Raw genomic sequence first — 24,247 nt, 5'->3', positions numbered from 1 at the left:
CAATAATCTTTAGGCATTAAATTCTAAAGCTTTAGAGTTTCCCTCCCAGGCTTACAAAGTCTAGTTGTTAGGAAGGTTCCAGCAGCATTTTTTAGGCTTACCACTAACTGGCAATGTTTTCACCAGCTGCATATGGTCCATATCAGTAAGTTCAATCCCCGTATTTCTAAGGACATTTTCCAGGTTATTGATATCGATCTTTTCACCTTTAAAAAGTTAGAAATAGGTATACATACTAATGAAGATCTCAAATTTTAGGTTGAATAGCAAAAGCACAATGCAGTCCTTGTCCATTACACAGTCTTGGGAGAAATTAGAACTTTAGTTGTTCCTTCAATACTAATAGACAAAGGTTCTTTTTAAAGTCTGGGAAAAATAAACTCATTTCTATCACTGTTCCAAAAATCCACATAGGTGGCTGATATTATCTAATAAGAAAGGTTGCATGATTTTGTTAACAATGTAATTGTTGACAATGTTAACTCAATCCTTCAGAAATTCACAGTGCCATCTACTGTGCCTGCCTAGAGTTTCATGCAGGAAAACACGTTATTAGGAAGGAATGCCCTACAGAATGTAGGATTTCTTATGAAGATTTAGTCCTGTAGGTATTTTTTGTACTGTTTTGTTTTTGCTTTCTTTTGCTAAACTTAAATTTATGTACTCCAAGACAAAACTTTTCACTGGGTCTACTGGCAGGATACTGCGAAAAAACCAGGGAAAAATACAAATTATTGTAAAGCCCTGGGCCCTCAGTTTACTAGTAATTTATCACTAACCTGCTAAAGCTTTCACTTCACCCATTACATTTTTCATATCAACTTTCCCATCAACTGCAAGACAACATACAAATTACACTGCTATATAACACTAAAAATGAGAAACTGAGAATTTAGTAATTATCACCTGCTCTAGAATTTTATCCTATTTTCCCCCTTCATCAGTGTGAAAAGAGAAAAAGTTTTACATTTCACAAATACAGCTATGTTAACAAGCTGACATTGACTTTTTTTGCTTTAAGATATTAAAACTTTTAGGCATAAAAGAAACATATGTAAAGGAAGTCCCTTCTATCTTAGCTTTTCAGCATTTAGATCTTTGAAAATTCTCTATTATTTAGCTAGGCTACTGGGACAAAATTTAAAAGGTAGTGTGTATTGTGTACCATCTTTCAATGTTTTAAGTTTGCAAATTTTCTATTAATATAAACTTGGCCCACACACTACTTATCCATTATTATAATTAAACTGAAAAGATTTCACAACTCTTTGAACTCTTTGAACATGCAAGCTATAAATGATTTAAGAAATACTAGTGGTTAACTATAGTCACTGTGTATAATAAATATTCAGTGATTTGTTGTATCAGTTTTTAAAGGGACATTAAAATAGAAACATTACAGAGACAAAATTAGCTCAGTAAATCAGGGTCTCAATTATATTGTGTTTCTAGAAAGAGGAAAGCAGTGAAAACATTTTTGTGCTTTTATTTTCTGAATATTTAACTGTTGTTTGACTTATAGCAGAAGACAAAATTTGAAATATAAACCACATTATTGAGAAAATATAACTAATAAGCACAATACAAAAATCCATTATAACCTCAGATGGGCATTTTGAGCTAAAATAAGGTCTTAGAGGCAAAAGTTGGTTGTCTTATATTTAGAATCACATTTCTCTCTACATTAGTGTAAATTCAACCAACAAAGAAAATAAGGAAACAAAACACGTCACATTAGTGAATCAAAAATATTGAAAAATGAAAGAGTAACTTAAATAAAATGTCTTCTATAAAAGATCTTATCTCTGACAAATGGAAAGTAAGAAATGGCAAAGATGGCACTACACAGCACCTGAAGAAGATGAGAAAAAATTGATTTGCCCAGTGGGAGTAGCTAAGTAGGAAATGTTCCAGGTAAGACATTTCTTGGTCTTACCAGAATCCTCTGTTTAACAAGTTCTTGTCCTTCTAAGAGAGAATTACTTTGTGAATAGTTACACTTCAACCTTATTTAACATTATTCAAAAACAAGACCTTTTCCTAGCTTATCAAGAGGCAATTGAACTCTAGTATCAGCTCTTGAATAATGGAGCCTGGCTACCTCATATGGGATTCCTCACAGTCATTAAAGAGAGAGAACATGTCAAATATGCTGACCTGAATTATAAATAACTTTGCTCTGCGACAAGGGTCTATGAGGGAACAAAAAAGGTGACATCCTACCCCTTTCTATTTTAAACAGCTGGGGGAACATGATCTCTGTGAATTTGAAGCAATTTTGAGTGAAATTTTAATCATTACGCTCATAAGGCTTTCTCTGTTTCTCTCTTATTATTTTCAGTTTTACTCTGTTAAATTCTCTTACATTCCACTGTCATAGGTCCTGCCTCCTGCATCCTCTCCCTACTTTTTTTCTTTTTCCTTGCCTCCCTCCTGGCCCTTCAGTAATCCTGGTGACATCTTCAGCAATGTGTAGACTTCATAGTTCAAGAAACCACCAACATAAGCTGATGTAAATGTCAAGAGAAAGGGTTTGTTCTTACTTTAGTATTGGGTTCTTCTCAACATTTCTCCAAATGACTTGATGTCAATTAAGCATTTTGAAGAGGTTTGCAGATATAATTTTCCAAGATTTCAGAGGAGCTTAATAATAATAGTAATGATTGTAACAATAATAGTAATGATGATAATAAGCAACTTTATTGAACACTTATTATGTGCCAGGCACTGGTCTAATTTAATACTGATGAAAACTCTCTTAAGTAGGTGCTATTAATGTACCCTTTTCATATATGAAGAAACCAAGGCATAGAAACATTAAGATGACATAATTTTTAAGCAGAAGGGTCAGAATTCAAACTTAGTCAGTCTGGCTCCAGTGTCTGTGCCTTTAACCGCCTTGCTATTCTGAATCTCAATGTTCACCATCTGATGCTCATTCATTAACTGGTAGGCATTGTATCAGATCTTTAAATTATTTTTCTGTGAAGCTCATCCTCATGTTTCCCAGAACTATGTCCAGTTTACTGACATCAATTTTCCCTCCTTAAAAAAGAGATAAGAATAGGAGCAAAATATAGTAACTCTACAATCTGACAAAAATAGACAATCCAACTCTTTTGACCAACAAAAAAAAGCCCAGGACCAGATGGTTTCACCGGTGAATTTCACCAAACATTTCAAGAGGAATTAACACCAATCCTTCCCAAACTGTTCCAAAAACTTTAAGAGGAAGGAACACTCCTCTTAAACTTCTCAAACTCTTCCAAAAAATTTAAGAGGGGGGAACTATCTCAAACTCACTTTATGAGGCTAGTATTATCCTGATACCAAAACCAGATAAGGATACTACAAAAAAAAGAAAACTGCAGGCCAATATCCCAATATCCCTGATGAACACAGATCCAAAAATTCTCAAAAAAATTCTAGCAAACCAAATTCAACAGCTCTTTAAAAGGATCATACAGCATGATCAAGTGGGATTCATCCTTGGGATGCAAGGATGGTTCAACCCATGCAAATCAACCAACGTGATACATCACATTAATAGAATGAAAGAAAAGAATCATATGATCATCTCAGTAGATAAAGAAAAAGCATTTGACAAAATTCAACATCGATTCATAATAAAAATTCTTACAAATTAGGCATAGATGGAACATATCTCAACATAACAAAGGCCATTTATGACAAGCCCACAGCTAACATCATGATGAAAGGTGAAACATGAAAGGCTGAAAGCATTTCCTCAAGACAAGGGTGTCCACTCTCACCAGTCCTATTCAATATAGTACTAGAAGTTCTAGCTAGAGCAATTAGGCAAGAAAAAGAAATAAAAGGCATCAAAATCGGAAAGGAAGAAGTAAAATTGTGGGTATTTGTAGGTGACATGATTTTATACAAAGAAAATACTAAAGACTCAGCCAAAAAACTGTTAGATCTAATCAACAAATTCAGTAAAGCAGCAGGATACAAAATTAACATACAAAAATCAGTAGCGTTTTTATACACTAACAATGAATTTTCTGAAAAGGAAATTGATCCCATTTACAATAGCATCAAAAACAATAAAATACTTAGAAATAAACTTAACTAAGGAGGTGAAAGATCTCTACTCTGAAAACAAGACATTGATGAAAGAAATCAAATAAGATAGAAATAGATGGAAAGGTATCCCATGTTCATGAATTGGAAGAATTAATATTGTTAAAATGTCAATAATATCAAAAGCCATGTATAACTTCAATGCAATTTCTATAAGATTCCAAGGGCATTTTTTACAGAAGTAGAAAAAACACTCTTAAAATTTATATGGAACCACAAAAAATCCTGAATAGCCAAAGAAATTCTGAGAAAGAAGAACAAAGCAGGAGGCATCACACTTCCTAATTTCAAGCTATACTATAAAGCTATAGTCATCAAAACAGTATGGTACTGGCATAAAAACAGAAAAATAGACCAATGGAACAGAGTAGAGAGCCCAGAAATAAACCAAAGCATATATGGTCAACTAATATTTGACAAGGGAGCCAAGAATACTCAATGGAGAAAAGACAGTCTCTTCAATAAATATGGAGTATTCAGGATCCTCAAAAATTAAAAACAGAACTACTGTATGACCCAACAATTATACTTCTTGGAATATATTCAAAGAAAATAAAAACACCAACTCAAAAATATATCTGCACCCCATGTTCATAGCAGCATTATTTACAATAGCCAAGACATGGAAACAATCTAAGTGTCCATAAATGGATAAAGAAGTTGTGGTATATATATACATACAACAGAATATTATTCAGCCAAAAAAAAAACAAAAAAAAACGAGGAAATTCTACCATTTGAGACAAATGGATGGACCTTGAATGCATTATGCCAAGTGAAATATGTCAGTCAGAGAAAGACAAATACTGTATGATCTCACTTATATGTGGAATCTAAAAAAAAGAAACCAAAAGACAAACTCATAGAAAAAAACATCAGACTTGTAGTTACCAGAGGCAGAGGGTGGGGGAAGGAGGAATTGGAGTAAGGTGGTCAAAAGGTGTAAATTTCCAGTTATAAGATAAACAAGTACTAGGGATGTAATGTACAACATCATGACTACAGTTAATACTTCTGTATGATATATAGGAAAGTTGTTAAGAGAGTAAATCCTAAGAGTTCTATCACGAAGAGAAAATTTTTCCTTTCTTTCCATTTTATTGTATCTGTGTAAGAAGATGGATGTCAGCTGAACCTATTGTGGTAATAATTTCACAATATATGTAAATCAAACCATCATGCTGTACATCTTAAACTTATACAGTGATGTATGTCAATAATTTCTCAATAAAATTGGACCCCCACCCCCCAAAGGATATATATGTTCTGGCAATCTAACGCACAGCATGGTGACTATAGTTAACAATACTGTATTATATATCTGAAACTTGCTAAGAGAGTAGACCTTAAAACTTCTCATCACAAGAAAAAGAGTTGTAACTATGTGAGGTGATGGATGTGTTAATAAAACTTATTGTGGCAATCATTTTGCAATATGTACATATATCAAATAATTATGTTGTACACCTTGAATACAATGTTATATGTCAATTATCTCAATAAAATTGTAAAAAAGTTATATAGCATGTTAGAATGTGGTAAGTGCAAGGGAGAAAAATAGATCTCATAAAGGGAATTAAGAATGCTGAGAACAGGGGCTGTTGGAATTTAATAGAGAAGTCATGAAAGATCTCACTGAGGTAACACATCAGAAGACTTAAAGGAGAGGAAATGAGCCAGGTGGATACTTGGGAGAAGAACGTTGCAGGCAGAGGTAAGAGTAAATAAAAAATCTTGAAATAGAAGCATGACTGATTTGTGTGTCTGGAGACCGGTATGTCTGGAGTGGACGCAAGCAGGGAAAAGTAGTAGGAGAAGAGATCAGAGGGAGTGAACAAATCATGTAAGGCCTTCTAGGTCATAGTAAGGACTCGGAATTTTACCCTGAGAGATGTGGGAAACCACTGGATACTCTGCGTAGGGGAGTTTCAGGATCTAATTTATATTTTAACAGGATAACGCTGGATACTATATGGAGAATGACCAAGGGGCAAAGGTGAAACCAAGGAGACCAGTTAGAAGACTACTGCAATAATCCAGAAGAGCGACAGTAGCTTGGAAAAGGGAAGGAGTGTTGGAGGTGGTGAGAAGTGTCAGATTGTGGGAGAGCCACAATTCTGAAGAGAGAGCCAATACTAACAGCTCAAGGATTGGATATAGGGTGTGAGAAAAAGAGAAGAGTCAAGATGACTCCAAGGCTTTTGGCCAAAGCAATTGGTCAGATGGAGTTGATATTTACTGACATGGAAAACTCTGAGAGAGAAGAGCTGGTTGGGTGCAGAAGATCAGGAGTTTGGTTTTAGACGTGTTAAGTTTTGGATCTTATTAGACATCTAAGTCAGCAGTTGAATATATGATTCTGGAATTCAGAGTAGAGGCCCAGATCAAAAATGTACCCAGATTAGAAATTGTCAGTATAAAGATAGCATTTAAAGTTATGAGGCTGTTTAAGATTACCAAGGGAGTGTGTGTAGACAGAGAAGTCCAAGGACTGATCCTTGAAGCACTTGAATGATGAGATGTTTGAGAGGTGAGAAAGAACCAGGAGAGGAGACAAAGAGTAGAGCAATGAGTGAGATGAAAGAAAAATAAGAGTGTGTGGTACTCTGGAAGCCAAGTGAAGAAATGGTACTAAGAAGGAAGAAATGATCAACTATATTAAATGCTGCTGATATCAAATAAGATAAAGGCTGAGCATAGATTTAGCAATGAGAAGATCATTAGTGTTCTTGACTATCTGATTATAAAATCAATTTTGAAAAAGGTATCAAAATTGGAAATATATCAGAAAAAAATAAGCTCCCTAATTAGTCCATTTTCTCAAATGTATAATACTTTAATAGCAGTCCCTATTTTACTGAGTTTTTGTGAGAATTACATGAAGCTATATATATATATATAAATATTTGTATAGTGTTCAACACATACAAAAGCATTACAGAATTGTTGCTATTATTATTTAGGGAGAGAAAAGTGGCAAATGATGGTTTCTTATGTCATTAATAGTCTAAAACCTTCTCTTCGTACACAAATTTTTGGCCTAACCGTAAAAGAAATAATTTAGAAACTTCACATTAGCAGGAAACTCTAATACCTATGAAGTTGAGTCTATAATATCAATGAACTGATACATATAAGCAACGAAAAAGTAGTGTAACATCTACTGTGAACCAGAAACCTGGCCGAATAAAAACATTAAATGTTAGTAACAGTTAATAATTAATTGTTTCTCAGTTTAGTATAAGAAGAATCTTTGATCCTCTTTCTCCTGGATCTAGAAAATCAAATCAGATCAATATGAATTTCTATATAAAAGTCAGCTACAGGACAGTGTAGTATGTATCATGTATGCTGGTTTAATTTGGCTTCCATAGTCATTAAAAGTAGATAAGTATCACAGATATAAAGATGATAAGAACAAGGAACGATAAAATGTCTATTTGATCTGGATTTATATTTTCTCATTCAGGTGATAATTGTTTTGAATCTTATCCTTTACCAATAGCACCATAACTCTTTCCTAATAGATACCTAGTAAAGAAGCCATTTCCTGAGGAGTGAACTCAAGAGCTCTAAGCCCTAGGCTATTCAAATGGGATCAGAATTAGAATCTATTTTTTTCATAGGGATTGTTTTTTTCTCTAACACTAAGTCTCCAAATAATTCAGTTGGTCAGGACCTCAATGAGCAATAAAAATATTTCGTGACAAAGAGACTTGATTGCAAAAGGATCATTTTAATTTTTTAATTTCCCCCTTTTAATCATCTTAACCAATTATAATTTTATTAGTTTTACATGAGGTATAGGAAGAATCAATACCAGAAAAATGTTCTGTAGGTAGCTTCAGTTACAGACAAAATACTCTTTCCATTTAATTTTACTCTTTCTCCTTTTAGCTCCATGAAAAAAGGAATTTCTGCTACAAATCCAGTCTGCTACAAATCTTGACTCCTTCAGTCAAGATTGTCTCCTTGGGTAAAGTTGGTCCCACATCTAAATTCACTTTTCTCATTACTTTATTAGAATGGTATAGTAGATGTTGTCTCCCTTAGCCCAAGGTAGTCATCCTCCCAGCAGCCGGAAGTGTTGCCTGCTGGTGGCTCACTGCTCATTCTTTCTGGGAATTGCCTTCTCCTGAAAGGAGCTACCTCACCTAATGTTATGTCCCCTCTCAGAGGATAGCCTGCATCCAGCGACTGGTTGATGTGGGATACAAAGGCCCAACCCCTGTAGGATCAGCCGAGGTTTCCGTAGCAAGTGCACTGCAGTTCAACTTATTTCTCTGCCCAATCTTACTTCTCTCATTCCCTTATAGGTATTGTTCTTAGAGTATTCCCCAAAAAACCTCTTGCGTACAAATCTCTGCCCCAGGCTCTGTTTCCTAGGATCAAACAAACGGCAAACTAGAAAGAAAATATGCCAACAAAAATTACATACATATTCTTCATTGATTCTGAAAAGTTAATAGGGAAGTTAGGAAAAGTCTCACTGTTTCCATCTTTCAAGTGGAATTTAAAGTTCCTGAACATTAGCCTGGAATCGTGGAGACTTGCCCAAGATATGGGAGTCCATCAAGTTTCAAGAGTAAGAGACACATGACATACTTCCTACAATCACCACAATGGTTTTCCCACTGTGGTAGCTGCCATCTATAGTGAAGGGAGTCATCTTCATTACTCTCTATGCCCTTTTAACTTTCTATTTCGAATGGCTGGTGGAAATATGACCATCACTAGTCACAAGAAAATTCCTGGTGGAATATTAATAATTTTCCACTATTATGGCTTCTTCCTTCTCCTTCTCATTCTATTTCTATACTTCTTCACCTTCCTCTTGCTTTATTCCTTTTACTTTTCCTCTTTTGTGCTTTATTCTTTTGCTCTGCTCTGCCAGAGGTCCTAGAAATTTCCTTGAGCTTAGCTCTGCAGTGAAAAAGCTGTCATGAAGTTGATGAGACCGACTAGAGAAAGGATTGAGTTTTACTTTCGGTCTATTTTTTCCCAAGTTTTTCTCCATGGCTTTTTTGTTCCAAATAATCATACTCAAAGTTTTTATACAAAAATTCACAAGTTCCTGTCCAGGAGCTCAGTAATGTTTAAACGCTTACCATTCACTAGCAGATTTTGTGTGAGATCTTTAAGTTCTTTTTCTGTGAGGCTCATGCCCATGTTTCCCAGAACTGTGTCCAGTTTATTGACATCAATTGTCCCTTCTTAGAAAAAAGATATATATATATATATATATATACAAGCAAAATTTAAGGAATCCAAAAAGTGACAAAACTACTAATTCTTATGTATTATGATTATGCTTTACAGTATAAGAGACTGAGGCCCAAGGCCCAATAAATCTGATAAAAATGACAAAGAGAATCAATAATAGACAATAATTGAAACCTCTTCATGTAAATCTGGTTTCAAGGACTAATCTACACAGCATAAAGTTCTAAAGGGGAAAATTAATTAATTTTAAGAGTATAGTCAATTCAATAGTGGAGGTGACAAACATTTTATTTTTTTGACCAATAAGTGCAGTTTATTTTTGTTAACTGAAACTTCAGATTATTTCTACTAATAACCAAATCACTCACATAACTGAATCATTTCTTACTCTTTCTTTAAAACATTACAGACATAGGCTTTATTTACTTTTTTCCACTAAGTTCAAAAAAATACCCAAAGTGGGGCTGACCCCACGGCCTAGTGGTTAAGTTCGGTGTGCTCTGCTTCACTGGCCCGGGGTTCAGTTTCTGGGTGCAGACCTACACCACTTGTTGGCAGCCATGCTGTGGTGGTGACCCACACACAAAATAGAGGAAGAGTGGCACAGATGTTAGCTCAGGGTGAATCTTCCTCAGCCAAAAAAAGAAAAATCCTAAAGTGCATGGGACTCCATTCCAAGACACAAAACTGAAAACAAAATAGCAAATGACAAACAGTCCTATGGAAGGAGTATGAGTATAAAACCAATATATGACCAGTGGCAATCTTCACAATTTAATGACTAGGGAAGAGTAGAAACAAAAATTTGAGAGATTTCATATCCATTTGTATTTCAGCATGATTCTTACTCACCTCTAAGAGACTTTATACTACTCATCAGTCTATTTTGATAGGTCTTCCCAACTGCTGTAAGAAATTGCACAGTTCAGATAACAAATTAAGCAGAAATTCACTAAGATAGAATATAAAAGCTAGAATTTTAAAAAGGTACATTTGATTACTTGCATTAGAAATGTCCGATTAAAACAAAATCAAGGATTAGAGAAGTTTCATAATGCAGACATTCCACCTTACTATGAGCAATGGAGGCAATTACTGCTGGCTAACTCGCATGCTGAGACATATTCTTTTCCATTTCCCTTTTTGATTTACCTATTTCTCCACTTCTAGTACATACTTCTTGTATCTCATATTCACAGCTAAATTTTTGGCCTCTCAATGGACTCAAAAGTGACAGTATGAATTTTTTTCCCCAATGGGAGGATTCATGACTGCTGTGTTTGTTCATTCCTAAACTAAGATGGAATAACTTTTTCTAAAGGCAGAACAAGTTCATGCTAATTATTTCTAGACATATATTCTTTCTTCCATGATCAAACAGAGTTAATTTTTAAACATTTCACAAATATATAATACTAAGTTTCCTAAAGGTTATACTAGTATTTGAAATTCTCACCATCTACTGGCACATTTTTCAACAGCTTCAACCATTCCTTTTCTGTGAGCTCTATTCCCATGTTTCCAAGAACATTTTCCACGTCACTGACATCAATCTCCCCTCCTTCAAAAGCACAAAGTGCAATTAGATGAGAATTTTAAGAATGACATAATTTTAAAACATGAAAAAAATCAGCTCAGCCTGTTTCACGTGAACTTTACCGCTTGATGAAGCAAAGGCAGAGTGTGACCTATCTAAACACACAATCAATAGCATTCATGGAAATAGATCTCTTTACTTAACTCTGGTAAAATAACTCAAGTCATATTAATTGAGATAAGATAACCCAGTTACAAAAAGTGTGGACTCTCAACACCAGAAAATGAGGGTTACATAACTTTCTATTGAATTAGGATTTTATTAGGACTGATCTGAGTAATACTGTCATCAGATCAGACAAGGTTTCTGATCATCTTTAAATAACATAATCACCCATATGTTTATCACAGCTTTACTTTACCTATTTCATTGATTTAATCTAGAATTTGGGGTTTTTCCGTCCAATATAGGAAAGGTGTTATATTAGTGTCAAAACCGAAAAACAAGGAATTCACTGCCAAGACACAGAACTGAAATTTTATTACTAAAAAATATAGATAATCAAAAGCCTAATGCTAAGAAATTAGATAAAAACCATTTTATCCAATGAAAGATAAAACGGTAGAATAAACAAGGAAATTAAAAAAATCTTTAAAATATAATTTTGAGTAAAATTTACACTTTTAGATTTACATTAACTTCTCACCTGTAAGAGCTTTCACTCCTTCCATCAACTTATCAAGATCAACCTTCCCATTAGCTATAAGAAAAGGTAAAAATAAAAATAATAAAATGACCCAGACTCAGAAAAAAAAGTATAAAATCCCCCTATTGTGAAAGTCTACTCTTTCCCATTGTGCCTTATGTCAACCTTCAACTTATAAATCCTAGTTTTCAGAGACTATATAATAGAAAATGTGTCCTATTCCCTAGATCAGAGGTTGTCAAACTACGGTCCACCAGCCAAATCCAGCCCACCACCTATTTTTATATGGCCCATGAGTCAAGACTCATTTTTACATTTTTAAATGGTTGAAAAACCCCAAAGAAGAATATTATTTGTGACACATAAAAATTACATGAAATTGAAATTTCAGTGTCCATAAACAAAGTTTTATTGGAATACAGAAACACGTTTGTTTATGCACTGTCTATGGCTGCTTTTGATTACAAGAGCAGAATTGAGTAGTTATGACAGAGATAACATGGCCCTCAAAGCCAAAAATATTTATTATCTGGCCTTTACAGGGACATTGCCAAACTCTGCCCTAGATGATGGAGTCTACCCAGAGACACTATATTCTTCTGAGATGTCAAGGTTCGCCCTTCTTTATAAACATTGGAGAAACAATTATTGATGCTAGCCATATTCTATTACCCTGCTCAGTTATGGTATAGTCATAAAGCCTACCTATCATGTATAACAAAAGGGAAAATGATAATACTTTTACTGATCTTTCATATACTTTCAATAGAATTTTTTAAAAAATCTTTTCAATTACTACGATAATCTTGGAATGGCTAGTGGCACATCACTGGTATATCATTGAAGCAAGCATTAGAGATTTTATTCATCTTATCATAAGCAAATTTTTCCTTCCTTTCTTATTTTCCACTACTTTTATTTATTCAGTCATCATAAATTAATTGCTGTCAGGCTGCCAAGAAGTCCCTAAGCAGTGGCATGGTGTTTAACAAAGTCACAAAGATCATCACTGGGGCTGCTAGGTTGGCTTGCCACATTTCCACAGATTTTGCTTGTAATGCAACAATGAGCCCAAATGGAGTAAGACAGTTTATAACTTACACAAAAAAAGCAAGATCAGCACGGTGCTAGATCCCTGCCCCGTTAGTCCCAGAGGACAACACTGAACCAGATGGGTCAGATGACTGGTGGCACATACAGCGAGTTGTTCTGCTGCTGAGGAGCTCACTGAAAACTATAACCCAACAGTTTTATAGACTTAAACAGAAACCTGCAGCTGTACCCTAAGGGAGGGAGGTGGGAAGTCCTGTGTTCAATTGAAACTAGGGAGAGGAATGAGAAACGACCTTGTAACAGCCTCCTGTGAGACAGGGAAGCAGATGGAGAAACTGCTTGGTGGCAGCTCCTCACAAGACTGCTTTTCTCCCCTTGTTCCAGGAGGAATCACGGGGCATTCAATAAAGACTCAGGTTAGACTGTGGTCAAGACTTATCTCTGTGGTCTACGTGGAGATGTGTAAAGTTGTCAGAAAAGAGCCATTTGCCTAAAGTTGCATACCTAATATTTGATAATACGCTAGGCCTCAAGGGTACAAAGATAATTAAAGTGAATTTTCTGCCTTCAAGGACTTCAGAGTTTAGAAAAACTGATATACTGAGTAAATAAAATTCGGAGAATATACACTGTTATGCAAGGCTCTTGATCAAATTCCCCCTGACAAACCTGAAGTTTTCCCATACTCACCATATACTAATCTTCCTTTTCCTTATAACAAATCAAATTGGGAAACTACTATCTATTACTCTCAAGCACAGTATTATAAACATACATGTGTCCTATTGAAAAAGGTGGGTTACAAACTGTAATACGACTATGAAAATCATCTACGTCTGGAGATTTACGTTTGCTTTTTTTTCTTATCATTTAGAATGCTTATTTTATATTTCTTGAAAGAATTTTAGAGTTAAACAGATTTTTTTTTTATTTTTTTTATTTTTAAAGATTTTATTTTTTCCTTTTTCTCCCCAAAGCCCCCCGGTACATAGTTGTGTATTCTTCGTTGTGGGTTCTTCTAGTTGTGGCATGTGGGACGCTGCCTCAGCGTGGTCTGATGAGCAGTGCCATGTCCGCGCCCAGGATTCGAACTAACGAAACACTGGGCCGCCTGCAGCGGAGCGCACGAATTTAACCACTCGGCCACGGGGCCAGCCCCGAGTTAAACAGATTTTTAAAATATAACTATCATTCATATGTAAAGATGTGTGAAATAAATTTGCAATTACTATAAACTTCATACTTAGAGTCCAATTCTTTCAAATCACTGTTCAACTGTTCAACTCAGTATGATTGATGTCTGCTTTTGTCTACAAAATATTGTCCTGTGTGTTATCAATAGCATTAGTGATGCAGCATTTCTTAGAAAAGTGCTCTACTACTTTTTTTCATTTAAAGTTAGCAAGAAATTTCAACAAATTGATGTTTGATGTCCAGCTCAACTCAACACAAGCCTCTCATTGCTTTGAATTTTGTTTCACCAATTCTGAAGGATTTGGCAATTTCTTCTGCCTTCAATTGCATTGTCTGCTGTGTCACAGGCAATAAATACTCTTGTGTATGTGTCTTTAACAGCATGTAGTATAGATTCTCTACATGCAATATCTTCTTTTGTTAGGTCTAAAAAGCATTTTGTTGTGCTTTGCAATAAAATTTGGAAATACAGAGTCATGGTCATTCCTCCAATGATGAATATTCTCTTCACTAATAACAAATTTATACCTTGCTGCTGTTTTCACACTTTTTTGTGTACACAACTGCCTTCAATTCTGACTCAGAGTGTAACATTTTTGAAGAAGTTTTTTTAAAGATGGGCACCTGAGCTAACATCTGTTGCCAATCTCCCCTCCTCCTCCTCCTCCTCCCCCTCCCCCCTTTCTCCTTTTCCTTCTCCCCAAAGTCTCCCAGTACATAGTTGTATATTCTAGTTGTAGGTCCTTCTGGTTGTGCTATGTGGGACGCCACCTCAGCATGGTTTGATGAGCGGTGCCCTGTCCGCGCCCAGGATCCAAACCAGCAAACCCTGGGCCAGAAGAAGAGCGCGCAAACTTAACCACTCGGCCACAGGGCCAGCCCCTTGAAGAAGTTTTTAAGCAGCAGTTAATCTCAACACATATGGAACCAACAGTACACAACTCAGTTAAAGTGATGATGTGCCACAGCAACAAGCTAAAATCAAATTCACACATGCACAGGTAAGGACAACTATGTAATGACTTTACTACCTGATTGACAGCAATTGTAAGATGTATCCTGATTCAAATGTTAAGACGTGAAAGAATATGTATTCTAAAATTGATGAAATATGAGGCTGGTTCTGATTCTGCCATGGCAGGTTCAGTTCTCTGCAGCCTGTTTCTCTTGGTGGTTAGATTAAAAACTCTGAACAAAATACAGAAACACTAGAATAATGAGGAGAATCAAAACTTGCAAAAGTGACTGGCAAGGAGATAAACATTCTGTTTTTGACTTTTTCTCTCTTTCTCTCCTGGCTTTGTGCTGACAGTGGGCCTCAGTGACAGAACTGCATGGCAGAGCACGAAGATAAAACTCTGATAGAAATTCCATCTTTCTGGCCAGAGAAACCTGGAAAAAGGGCCCCTTCGAGTTGGAAAATGTGGGGGAGTTCCAGGGAGGGGAAAAGATGGAGAAAGGGATCTCTTAATTCTGTATATGAATTTGCAAAAGTCTTGGGCTCACTCTTGAGTTGTGCATGCAAGGGACAGACCCAAAGTATCATAGCAAAGGCTTTGAGAACTGAATTAAGATTTAAACCAGGGCCCAAGTCTCAGATTAACCCAAGTGGCACATGCAGAACAGACCCAACTAGGACAGCAAAGGCTTTGAAGAGTGAACTGAGATTGGAATCACCCCCAGAGAAGAGGAAATAATTTGTTGTCTGAATCTTACTGAGATGATTACCTACTAAAGCAAAAATAGTCAACATCCTTCAAAGAATTATAACAGGACCCAGAGTCTATACAACATAATAGTCACAACGTCCAGGATATAATTCAGAACTATTTGACAAACAAAAAGCTAGGAAAACATGGTCAATTTCCAAGTGAAAAGGCAATCAACACATGCCAACCCAGAGATGACTCAAACGTTAGAATCATCAGACAAAATCTTTAAATCAGTTACTGAGCCTATGCTCCCTGAGGTAAAGGTAAACACATTTGAACAGAAAGAAAGAAGTTATCAGCTGAGAAATAGAAAACTATAGAGAAGAATCAGATAGAAATTTCTGAACTGAGAAATACAATACGTGAAATAAAAAATTCATGGAATGAACTCAACAGCAGAATGAAGATGACAGAGGAAATAGATAGTGATTTGAAGATAGTTTAATAGAAATGATCTAATATAAGGAACAGAGAGAAAAGAATGAACAGAGCCTCAGGAAACTTTGGGACAATATTAAAAAGTCTAACATATGTGTCATTGGAGTTCCAAAAGGAGAGAAAGAGCTTTGAGGCAGAAAAAAAGTTTGAAGAAATAATAACTGAAAATGTCCCAAATTTGGTGACAAACAGAAATTTACAGATTAATTGGGTTGTTTGTTTCTTCACTGTTAAGTTTTAAGAGTTCTTTACATATTTTAGATAACAGTCCTTTATCAGATGTGCCTTTTGCAAATACTGTCTCTCCGTCTGTGGCTTGTCTTCTCATTCTGACATTGCCTTTCACAGAGCAGAAGCTTTAAGTTTTAATGAAGTCCAGCTTATCAATGATTTCTTTCATGGATTGTGCCTTTGGTGCTGTATCTAAAAAATCATCACCACACCCAAGGTCATCTAGGGTTTCTTCCATGTTATCTTCTAGAAGTTTTATAGTTTCATGTTTTATATTTAGGTCTATCATCCATTTTGGCTTTTGGTAAAGTGGCACAGTTTATTAACTTTGATAGTTCGGATACAGAATATATCTGTACTTAAAGTTCATATCATAGGTACTTCAAGAGACTTATTTAAGAATGCTATAAAGGTCAAATATTTGCCTTTAAGAAAGATCCCTCCAAACGATTAAAAATCACTTCATTATTCCAGCATACTTCTTATTGCTTAATAACATCATAAAGGGATGTAAAGTATATCCTACATGGGTTAATTACTAGGTTTTATTTACATTGATCCATGTGGAATCATTGCTGTAATTTTTTTGAGTAAAAAATATAGATGTACGTTTTGGTTTTATGGTATAATTGTATATATTTAAAGTGTATATGTTGTTCTGATATATGCATACATTATGAAACAATTACCACAATCGAGGTAATTAATTATCTATCACCCGACATAGCTATCATTTTTTTGGTGTGTGTGGTGAGAACACTTAAGATCTACTCTCTTAGCAAATTTCAAGTACACAATGGAGTATTTTTAACTATAGTTACCATGCTTTAATTAGATCTCCAGGGCTTATTCATCCTGCATAACTGAAACTTTGTACCCTTTAATGGACATCTTCTCATTTCCCCAACCCTTAGCCCCTGGTACCCACTATTCTACTCTCTGCTTTTATGAGTTTGACTTTTTTGGATTCCATATAAAAGTGAGACCATGAAGTATTTGTCTTTCTGTCTCCGGCTTATTTTATTAGCATAATGTCCTCCAGGTTCATCCATGTTGTTGCAAATGCTGGATTGCCTTCTTTTTTTTTTTTTTTTTTTTGAGGAAGATTAGCCCTGAGCTAACATCTGCTGCCAATCCTCCTCTTTTTGCTGAGGAAGACTGGCCCCGAGTTAACATCCATGCCCATCTTCCTCCACTTTTTTATATGTGGGATGCCTACCACAGCATGGCTTGCCAAGCGGTGCCATGTCCGCACCTGGGATCCGAACCGGCGAACCCCAGGCAGCCAAAGTGGAACACGCAAACTTAACGGCTGCACCACCAGGCCAGCCCCCCTTTGCCCACTTTTTAATTGAGTTATTTGTTTTTTTGCTGTTGAGTTGTATGAGTTCCTTACATATTTTGGATATTAACCCCTTATCAGATATATGATTTGCAAATATTTTTTTCTTGTACAGTGGGTTGCCTTTTCATTTTGTTGTTTCCTTAGTTGCACAGAAGCTTATTAATTTGATGTAGTCCCACATGTCTTTTTTGCTTTTCTTGCCTATGCTCTTGGGCTTACCCAAAAAATCATTGCCCAGACCAACGTCATGAAGCTTTTTCCCTATGTTTTCTCTAGGAGTTTTACGATTTCATATCTTATGTTTAAGTCTTTAATCCATTTTGAGTTGATTTTTGTATACAGTGTAAGATAAGGGTCCAATTTTACTCTTCTGCATGTGGATATCCAGTTTTCCTAAACCCATTTATTGAAGAGACTATGCATTTCCATTGAGTGCTCTTGGCACCCTTGTTGAAGAGCAGTTGACCATAAACGTGTAGATTTTTTCTGGGCTCTCTATTCTGTTCTACTGGTCTATATGTCTGTTTTTATGCCACCTGGGCTCTCTATTCTGCTCAATGGTCTAGATGTCTGTTTTTACACTATATGTCTGTTTTGATTACAGTATCTTTGTAATGTATTTTGAAATCAGGAATGATTTGTTTTTGACTTCACAGATTCTTTCTTCTTCTTGATCAATTCTGCTGTTGAAGCTGCTGCATTTTTCACTTCAATAATTGTATTCTTCAGCTCCAGAATTTCTGTTTGGTTCTTTTTATGATTTCTCTTTGTTGAACTTCTTGTTTTGCTAATGTATTGATTTCGTTGAGTTGTCTGTTTTCTGATAACTTGCAGAGCTACCTTAAAAGAATTATTTTAAATTCTTTGCAGGTAATTCATAGATCTCCTTTCCTTTGTGGTGGGTTATTGGAAATGTTCCTTTGGTAGGGTCAAGTTTCCTTGAATTTTCATGTTCTTTAAAGTCTTGCATTAAGGTTTTTATATTTGAAGAAGCAGTCCCCTTCTCCAGGCTTTGGAAGAGAAAAACCTTTACCACTCAGCCTGGCTAGAGATTCTGTGGGGTTCTCAGAACTTTTCTATTCCACTCTTCTCGTTCCATCTTACAGGAGAAGTCTTAGGATTGTACGCTTTCTCTTGATCTTGCAAAGCCAGGCCAGGTGTTGAAAGCCTCTTGTTTATTTTTCCCAGGGCAGTGCCCTGAGTGTTCAAGGTTATACACTTTCTCCCAATCCGGCAGAGTCAATCTAGCTGTCTGTGTGTGCTCATACATGATCTGCCATCTGCAGGGGCATACATGGGGTGAGGATGGAGTGCTGGGGGCACAAATGGGCTACTTGGGTGGAGTCTGAAGACGATGCATCCTACAAGGTTTATGGGTGGGCCTCTTTGTGGAGTCCACAAGCTGGTTATCTGCAGCCCTTTGTTGAGTTGCTGTGATCCCAGACCTCTTTTCCCTGCTCCTATCTAGCCCTAGATTATTCAGCTGTGCCAACTGCCTTAGAGTTTTGTGTGGGGTGAGAAAAAAGTGGGCCTCTTGGCAAGCAATCTGCACAGTTGGGGAAGCTGGGCACTCACTATGCTCTCACTTTCCACCATGAGAGACATGGTGAGCTGAGGGGGTCTCTCGGCACTGAATTGTGCAGTCTGAGAGGAGGGGTCTTGCAAGTAAAATGAAATTTTTCTTATTCTCTTAAATCTGTCTAATTTCAGATTTTTTGCTCCAATGGAGTACTGACACTTCTCCTCTGGACTCCAAGGTTCCCCTAAAGGTACTCTCATCCATGGGTGGTTGTCAAAATTGGTGTTTCTGTGTAAGAATGGAGGCTGAAAACTCCTATTCTACCATCCTACTATCATCACCTCTATTATCCATTTCGAGATGATTTTTGTGAAAAGTGTAAGGTCTGTGTCTAGATTAACTTTTTTTGCACGTGGATGTCTAGTTGTTCCAGCACCATTTGTCGATACGACTATCTTAGCTCCACGGTATTGCCTTTGCTTCTTTGTCAAAGATCAGTTGACTTTATTTATGTGGGTCTGTATCTGGGCTTTCTATTCTGTTCCATTGATCTATTTGTCTATTCTTTTGCCAAAACCACACTGTCTTGACTACTGTAATAAGAAATCATTATAGTAAGTTTTGAAGTCAGGATGTGTCAGTCTTACACTTTTGTTTTTCTCCTTCAGTATTGTGTTGGCTATTCTCAGTCTTTGCTTCTCCATATAAATTTTAAAATCAGTTTGTCAATAACCACAAAATAACTTACCGGGATTTTGATTGGGATTACTACACTGAATCTATAGATCAAGTTGGGAAGAACTGACATGTTAACAATATTGAGTTTTGCTGTACATGAACATGGAATGTCTTTCTATTTACTTAGTTCTTCTTTGATTTCATTCATCAGAGTTTTGTATAGATCTTGTGCATATTTTGATAGATTTACACCTAAGTCTCTCATTTTTTTGGCTGCTAACGTAAATGGTATTATGTTTTTAATATGAAATTCCACTTGCCCATTTCTGGTATATAGGAAAGCAATTGACTTTTGTATATTAACTTTGTATCCTGCACCCTTGCTATAATTGCTTTAGTTTCAGGAATTTTTTTGGTCAATTCTTTCCAACCTTCTACATAGAAAATCATGTCATCTGTCCCCTGCTTGATTTTTAATGATTCTATTAACTATATAAAAAAAATATGCCCTCTTGTACTTCAAATGAAGGAGTAAAGTTACAAATTGATGTTGTCCTTAAACCTATCTCCTCAGGAATGGAAAGAAGAGGTTTTCCTGATTTGCAAAAAAACCCAATTGTTTCAGTGATATAACAAATAACTGAAGTCTAATATTGTTTATGAGTCCCAAGGGCCCAGACTGTGTTTTTAAAATATATTTTCCCACTAAAAGAAACCAAGTCCTTTGGGGAAATGGCTGATTCCAGTTTTGGAATCATCTGAGCCAAGAAGAACTTACGCCTGATAGCAGGAATGCAGGAAGGAAGCTATTAAAGATTACTAGGATTATGCCAAAAGGATCTGAAGCCAACTTGAAGAAGGCCATGTTGACTAAAGATGCACAATTTGAGCTTCAATAAAGATAACTGTAATAGGCTGAAATCTATAAAATGTCTAAATCCATTAATTCATAATGACACTTTCAAAAACCAAATTAATCAACATTAGAATATAGTAGGAAGCTATTATTTTGAAAACTGGTAAATAAAGATGGAATTAAGAATTTATTTATGTTCCCTGTATAAATGGTAACACTGGATAACAAACTGTAGTTGAGGGAAGCAACTGGTAATAAATAAAAAAGGAATGATGGAATAAGAATATCACCATTTTGTAACTCCCAAGGAAGTAACGGATATCAAGACATTGATCATCATCGGCTGCAAACATTACAGACAGAGACAATCAGAATTTGTGATTCATGATGAAAGAATATGGTCTTACCAAAAGAACTTAACCTGAGTCTGATCAAGACACTTGATTTTGCCAATTTGCAGGAAATTCAGATGACAGGGAAGCATGTTGAACTGTACCATATATATGTAATGACAAGATCCAGACAGTGGAAATTCTACAGGTCAAATTTTCCAGTTCTATGATAGATAAATTATACGGAAAAGAAAGAGACAGAGGTAAAACTTAAAGACTAAGAGAAACTAAAAAAATCAAATAAATAAAAATGAGCAAGATTAAAATATTATATTAGGGATGCACACTTGGTTGATAAAGCTATAAAGAAATGCAGTGAAGTAACTACTATATAGTGAGGGTAGTGATTACTCTTGGGAGATGGAGTGTACTGTGACTGTAACAGGACATACGGAGGGGCTTCTAGTATGGAAAAGTTCTATTTCTTAATCTGGGAGGTGGTTTGAAGAGTGTTCACCTTATAATAATTTGTTTTGTATGGCTTCTATATCTGTATTAAATTTTACAATTAAAGTGATAATTAAGGAAAAGTAAATGGACAAAATACTACAATTAAAAGAAAAATATTTTCAGAGTGGATACAGAAAAACAAGACCCCAAGTAAAAACTGTTTACAAAAAGCGGACTAAACAGAAAGATTCAGATAGGATGAAAAAGTTATACCATGCAAACACTAATGAAAAAGTTGTGTGGTGTTATTGAAATTAGACAAAGTATACTTAGGGCAAGAAGTATTATGAAAGAAAAAAGGGTCTTTTATCATAACACAAGGATCAATTTGATGGAAAGATAACAATCTTAAATTTGTATGCACTTAATAATATATTTTCATATATATATAAAAAGCAAAAGTCGACAGGAGTAAAATAAACTTTAGTCTAATCCACAGTCACATGTTTGGAGATTTTAACACACTTTTCTCACTAAGTCATTAAATAACCAGACCCCCCACCCACCCAAAAACAAGTAACATTATAAAAGACTTCAGCAATATGATTAACCAACTTGACCTAATTGACATATATAGAACACATATTCTTTTCAAGTGCATATGACAAAGATGCCAAAGTGGAACATATTTTTGGCCATGGAACAAGTCTCAACAAATTTTAAAGGATTAAAATATATAGTGACTATTTTCTGAGACTGTAAAATTAAATCAGAACACAATAACAAAAACATAATGAGAATATGATCAAATGTTTGGAAATTAAGCAACACATCTAAATGATACATAGGTTAAAATAGAAATTACAATGGAAATTGGAAAACTTTTGGCTTAATGATAAGGAAAACATGAGGTTAAATTTGGGGGATTTCGCTAAAGCAGTGTTTAGAGGAAAATATAAAGTTTTACCCACAAATACTAAGAAAGAAGAAAGTCTGGAAAATCAACAATATAAGCCAAAACTTCTCAAACATTTTGGTCACAGGATCCCTTTACACTCTTAGAGGCTTTTGAAGACTCCAAAAGCTTCTGATTATATCATATGATAGGTCATAAAACAAGTATTAGTGAGATTTAAAGGACTGAAATCATGCAAAGTATGTTTTCTGACCACAATAGAAGTAAATTAGAAATGGACAACAAAAGGAAATCTGAGAAATTCACAAATATTTGGAAATCAAACAGATTTCAAAATAATCCATGGGTCAAAGAAGAAATTACAAGAGAAATTAGAAAGTATTTTGATCTGAATGAAAATAAAATGTATGGGATTCAGCAAAGGTGGTGCTTAGAGGAAAATTTATAGCTTTAAATAACTATGTAAGAAAAGCAGAGAGATCTTAAATCAATAATTAAGCCTTTCCCTTAGTCTAGAAGAGTAAGAGCAAACCAAACAAAGGCAAGCATAAGGAAGGAAATAATAAAGATTAGAGTGAATATTAAGAAACAGAAAACAGAAAAATGATAGAGAAAACCAATAAAACCAACAGTGGGCTCTTTGAAAAGATTGACAAATCCTTAGCTAGCCCAACCAAGAAAAAAGAGAGAAGACACAGACAACTAAAATTAGGAGAAAGAGGATAACACCACTGACCTTACAGTAATTAAAAGGCTATTAAGGGAATATTATGAAGAACTTTATGCCAGAAATTTAACAACATACACGAAATAGACAGATTCTGGAAAGGACACAAATTGCCAAAACTGAATCAAGAAGAAACAGAAAATCTGGATAGTCCTATAACAAATAAGAAAATTGATTAAATATCAGAAATCTTCTCAGTAAAAAAGGCCTAGGCCCTGATAGCTTCACTGGTGAATTATTTCAAGTATTTAAAGAAATAATATCAATCCTACACAAACTCTTTCAGAAAACAGATGTGGAGAGAACACCAATTCATTCTATGAAGCCACTGCTACACCAATATCAAAGCTAGACAAAGACATCACAAGACAAAAAAACTACAGTGGTGATGCCTTATAATGAAACTGGGAAGGAATGAGTTTTAGGAGGAAAATCAAGAGCTCAGATTTAGACAAATTAAGTTACAGATCATTTGAAGTATCCAAGTGGAGATTGAAAATACCTATTAGATAAACCACCTAGAGATCCAAGGAGAGTTTTAGGTTAAGAATATATATCAGTGATTCATTATCACACAAATATAACTTAGAGATAAGAAAGTAGATAAGATCACTTAGGGAACCTCATTCTAAGCCTTGAGGTAGTTCTGCGTTTTGAGAGAAGGTCCAGAAAAACAGAAGAAGGGAAGTCTAGAGAGGGAGAAAGAAATCCTAAGTGGTTATAATCAGATTTACATGTAAGTGGATCACTCTGTCCACTTATGCAGAGTGGAGTTAAAAGTAACAAAATTATAGGCAGAGAGAGTTATCTAGCAGTCCAAGCAAAGAGGAAAAGAAATAGAAATAAGGGCAGTGATACAGGACTAAAGAGTAGAAATGGATTTAAGAAACACTTAGGAGTTTAAAATAGGCAATGTAAGGTAATTAATCAAATATAGGGTTTGGTGGGGGCAATGAGATAGGAAAAAGGATCAGTTTAAGAAGATGCTGAGTATTTAAGACTAAGAAAATTATGTTTGAACAGCCATTTGGGGTGACTGAATATAAATGTCTTACAAGATTTAGGATAAAATAGTTTGAAGATCAGGGGAAAAGACTGGAAAGAACACAAAATTTGGAAGTCTTCAGCAAACAGATGACGGTTAAAAGTGGGAGTTCGGGGCCGGCTTCGTGGCCAAGTGGTTAAGTTCGTGCGCTCCACTGCAGCGGCCCAGGGTTTGGATCCTG

General features: G+C 35.4%; 1 protein-coding gene across 1 annotated transcript in view; it reads right to left on the bottom strand.

Moving 5' to 3' along the window:
- The window catches only part of LOC139040098 (uncharacterized), a 41,084-nt gene that overhangs the window by 2,072 nt on the left and 14,765 nt on the right, over positions 1–24,247 (bottom strand). The window contains exons 9-13 of the mRNA XM_070483927.1: positions 11,571–11,624; positions 10,784–10,888; positions 10,180–10,233; positions 780–833; positions 102–206 (exon numbers count right to left, since the gene is read on the bottom strand). Of these exons, the coding sequence (XP_070340028.1) occupies positions 102–206; positions 780–833; positions 10,180–10,233; positions 10,784–10,888; positions 11,571–11,624 (372 nt within the window). The remainder of the gene's footprint in view (positions 1–101; positions 207–779; positions 834–10,179; positions 10,234–10,783; positions 10,889–11,570; positions 11,625–24,247) is intronic.

The sequence above is a fragment of the Equus asinus genome, chromosome 13 (genome assembly GCF_041296235.1).
Source record: "Equus asinus isolate D_3611 breed Donkey chromosome 13, EquAss-T2T_v2, whole genome shotgun sequence".
Taxonomy (NCBI): domain Eukaryota; kingdom Metazoa; phylum Chordata; class Mammalia; order Perissodactyla; family Equidae; genus Equus; species Equus asinus.
This window is presented reverse-complemented; position numbering and strand designations above follow the sequence as displayed.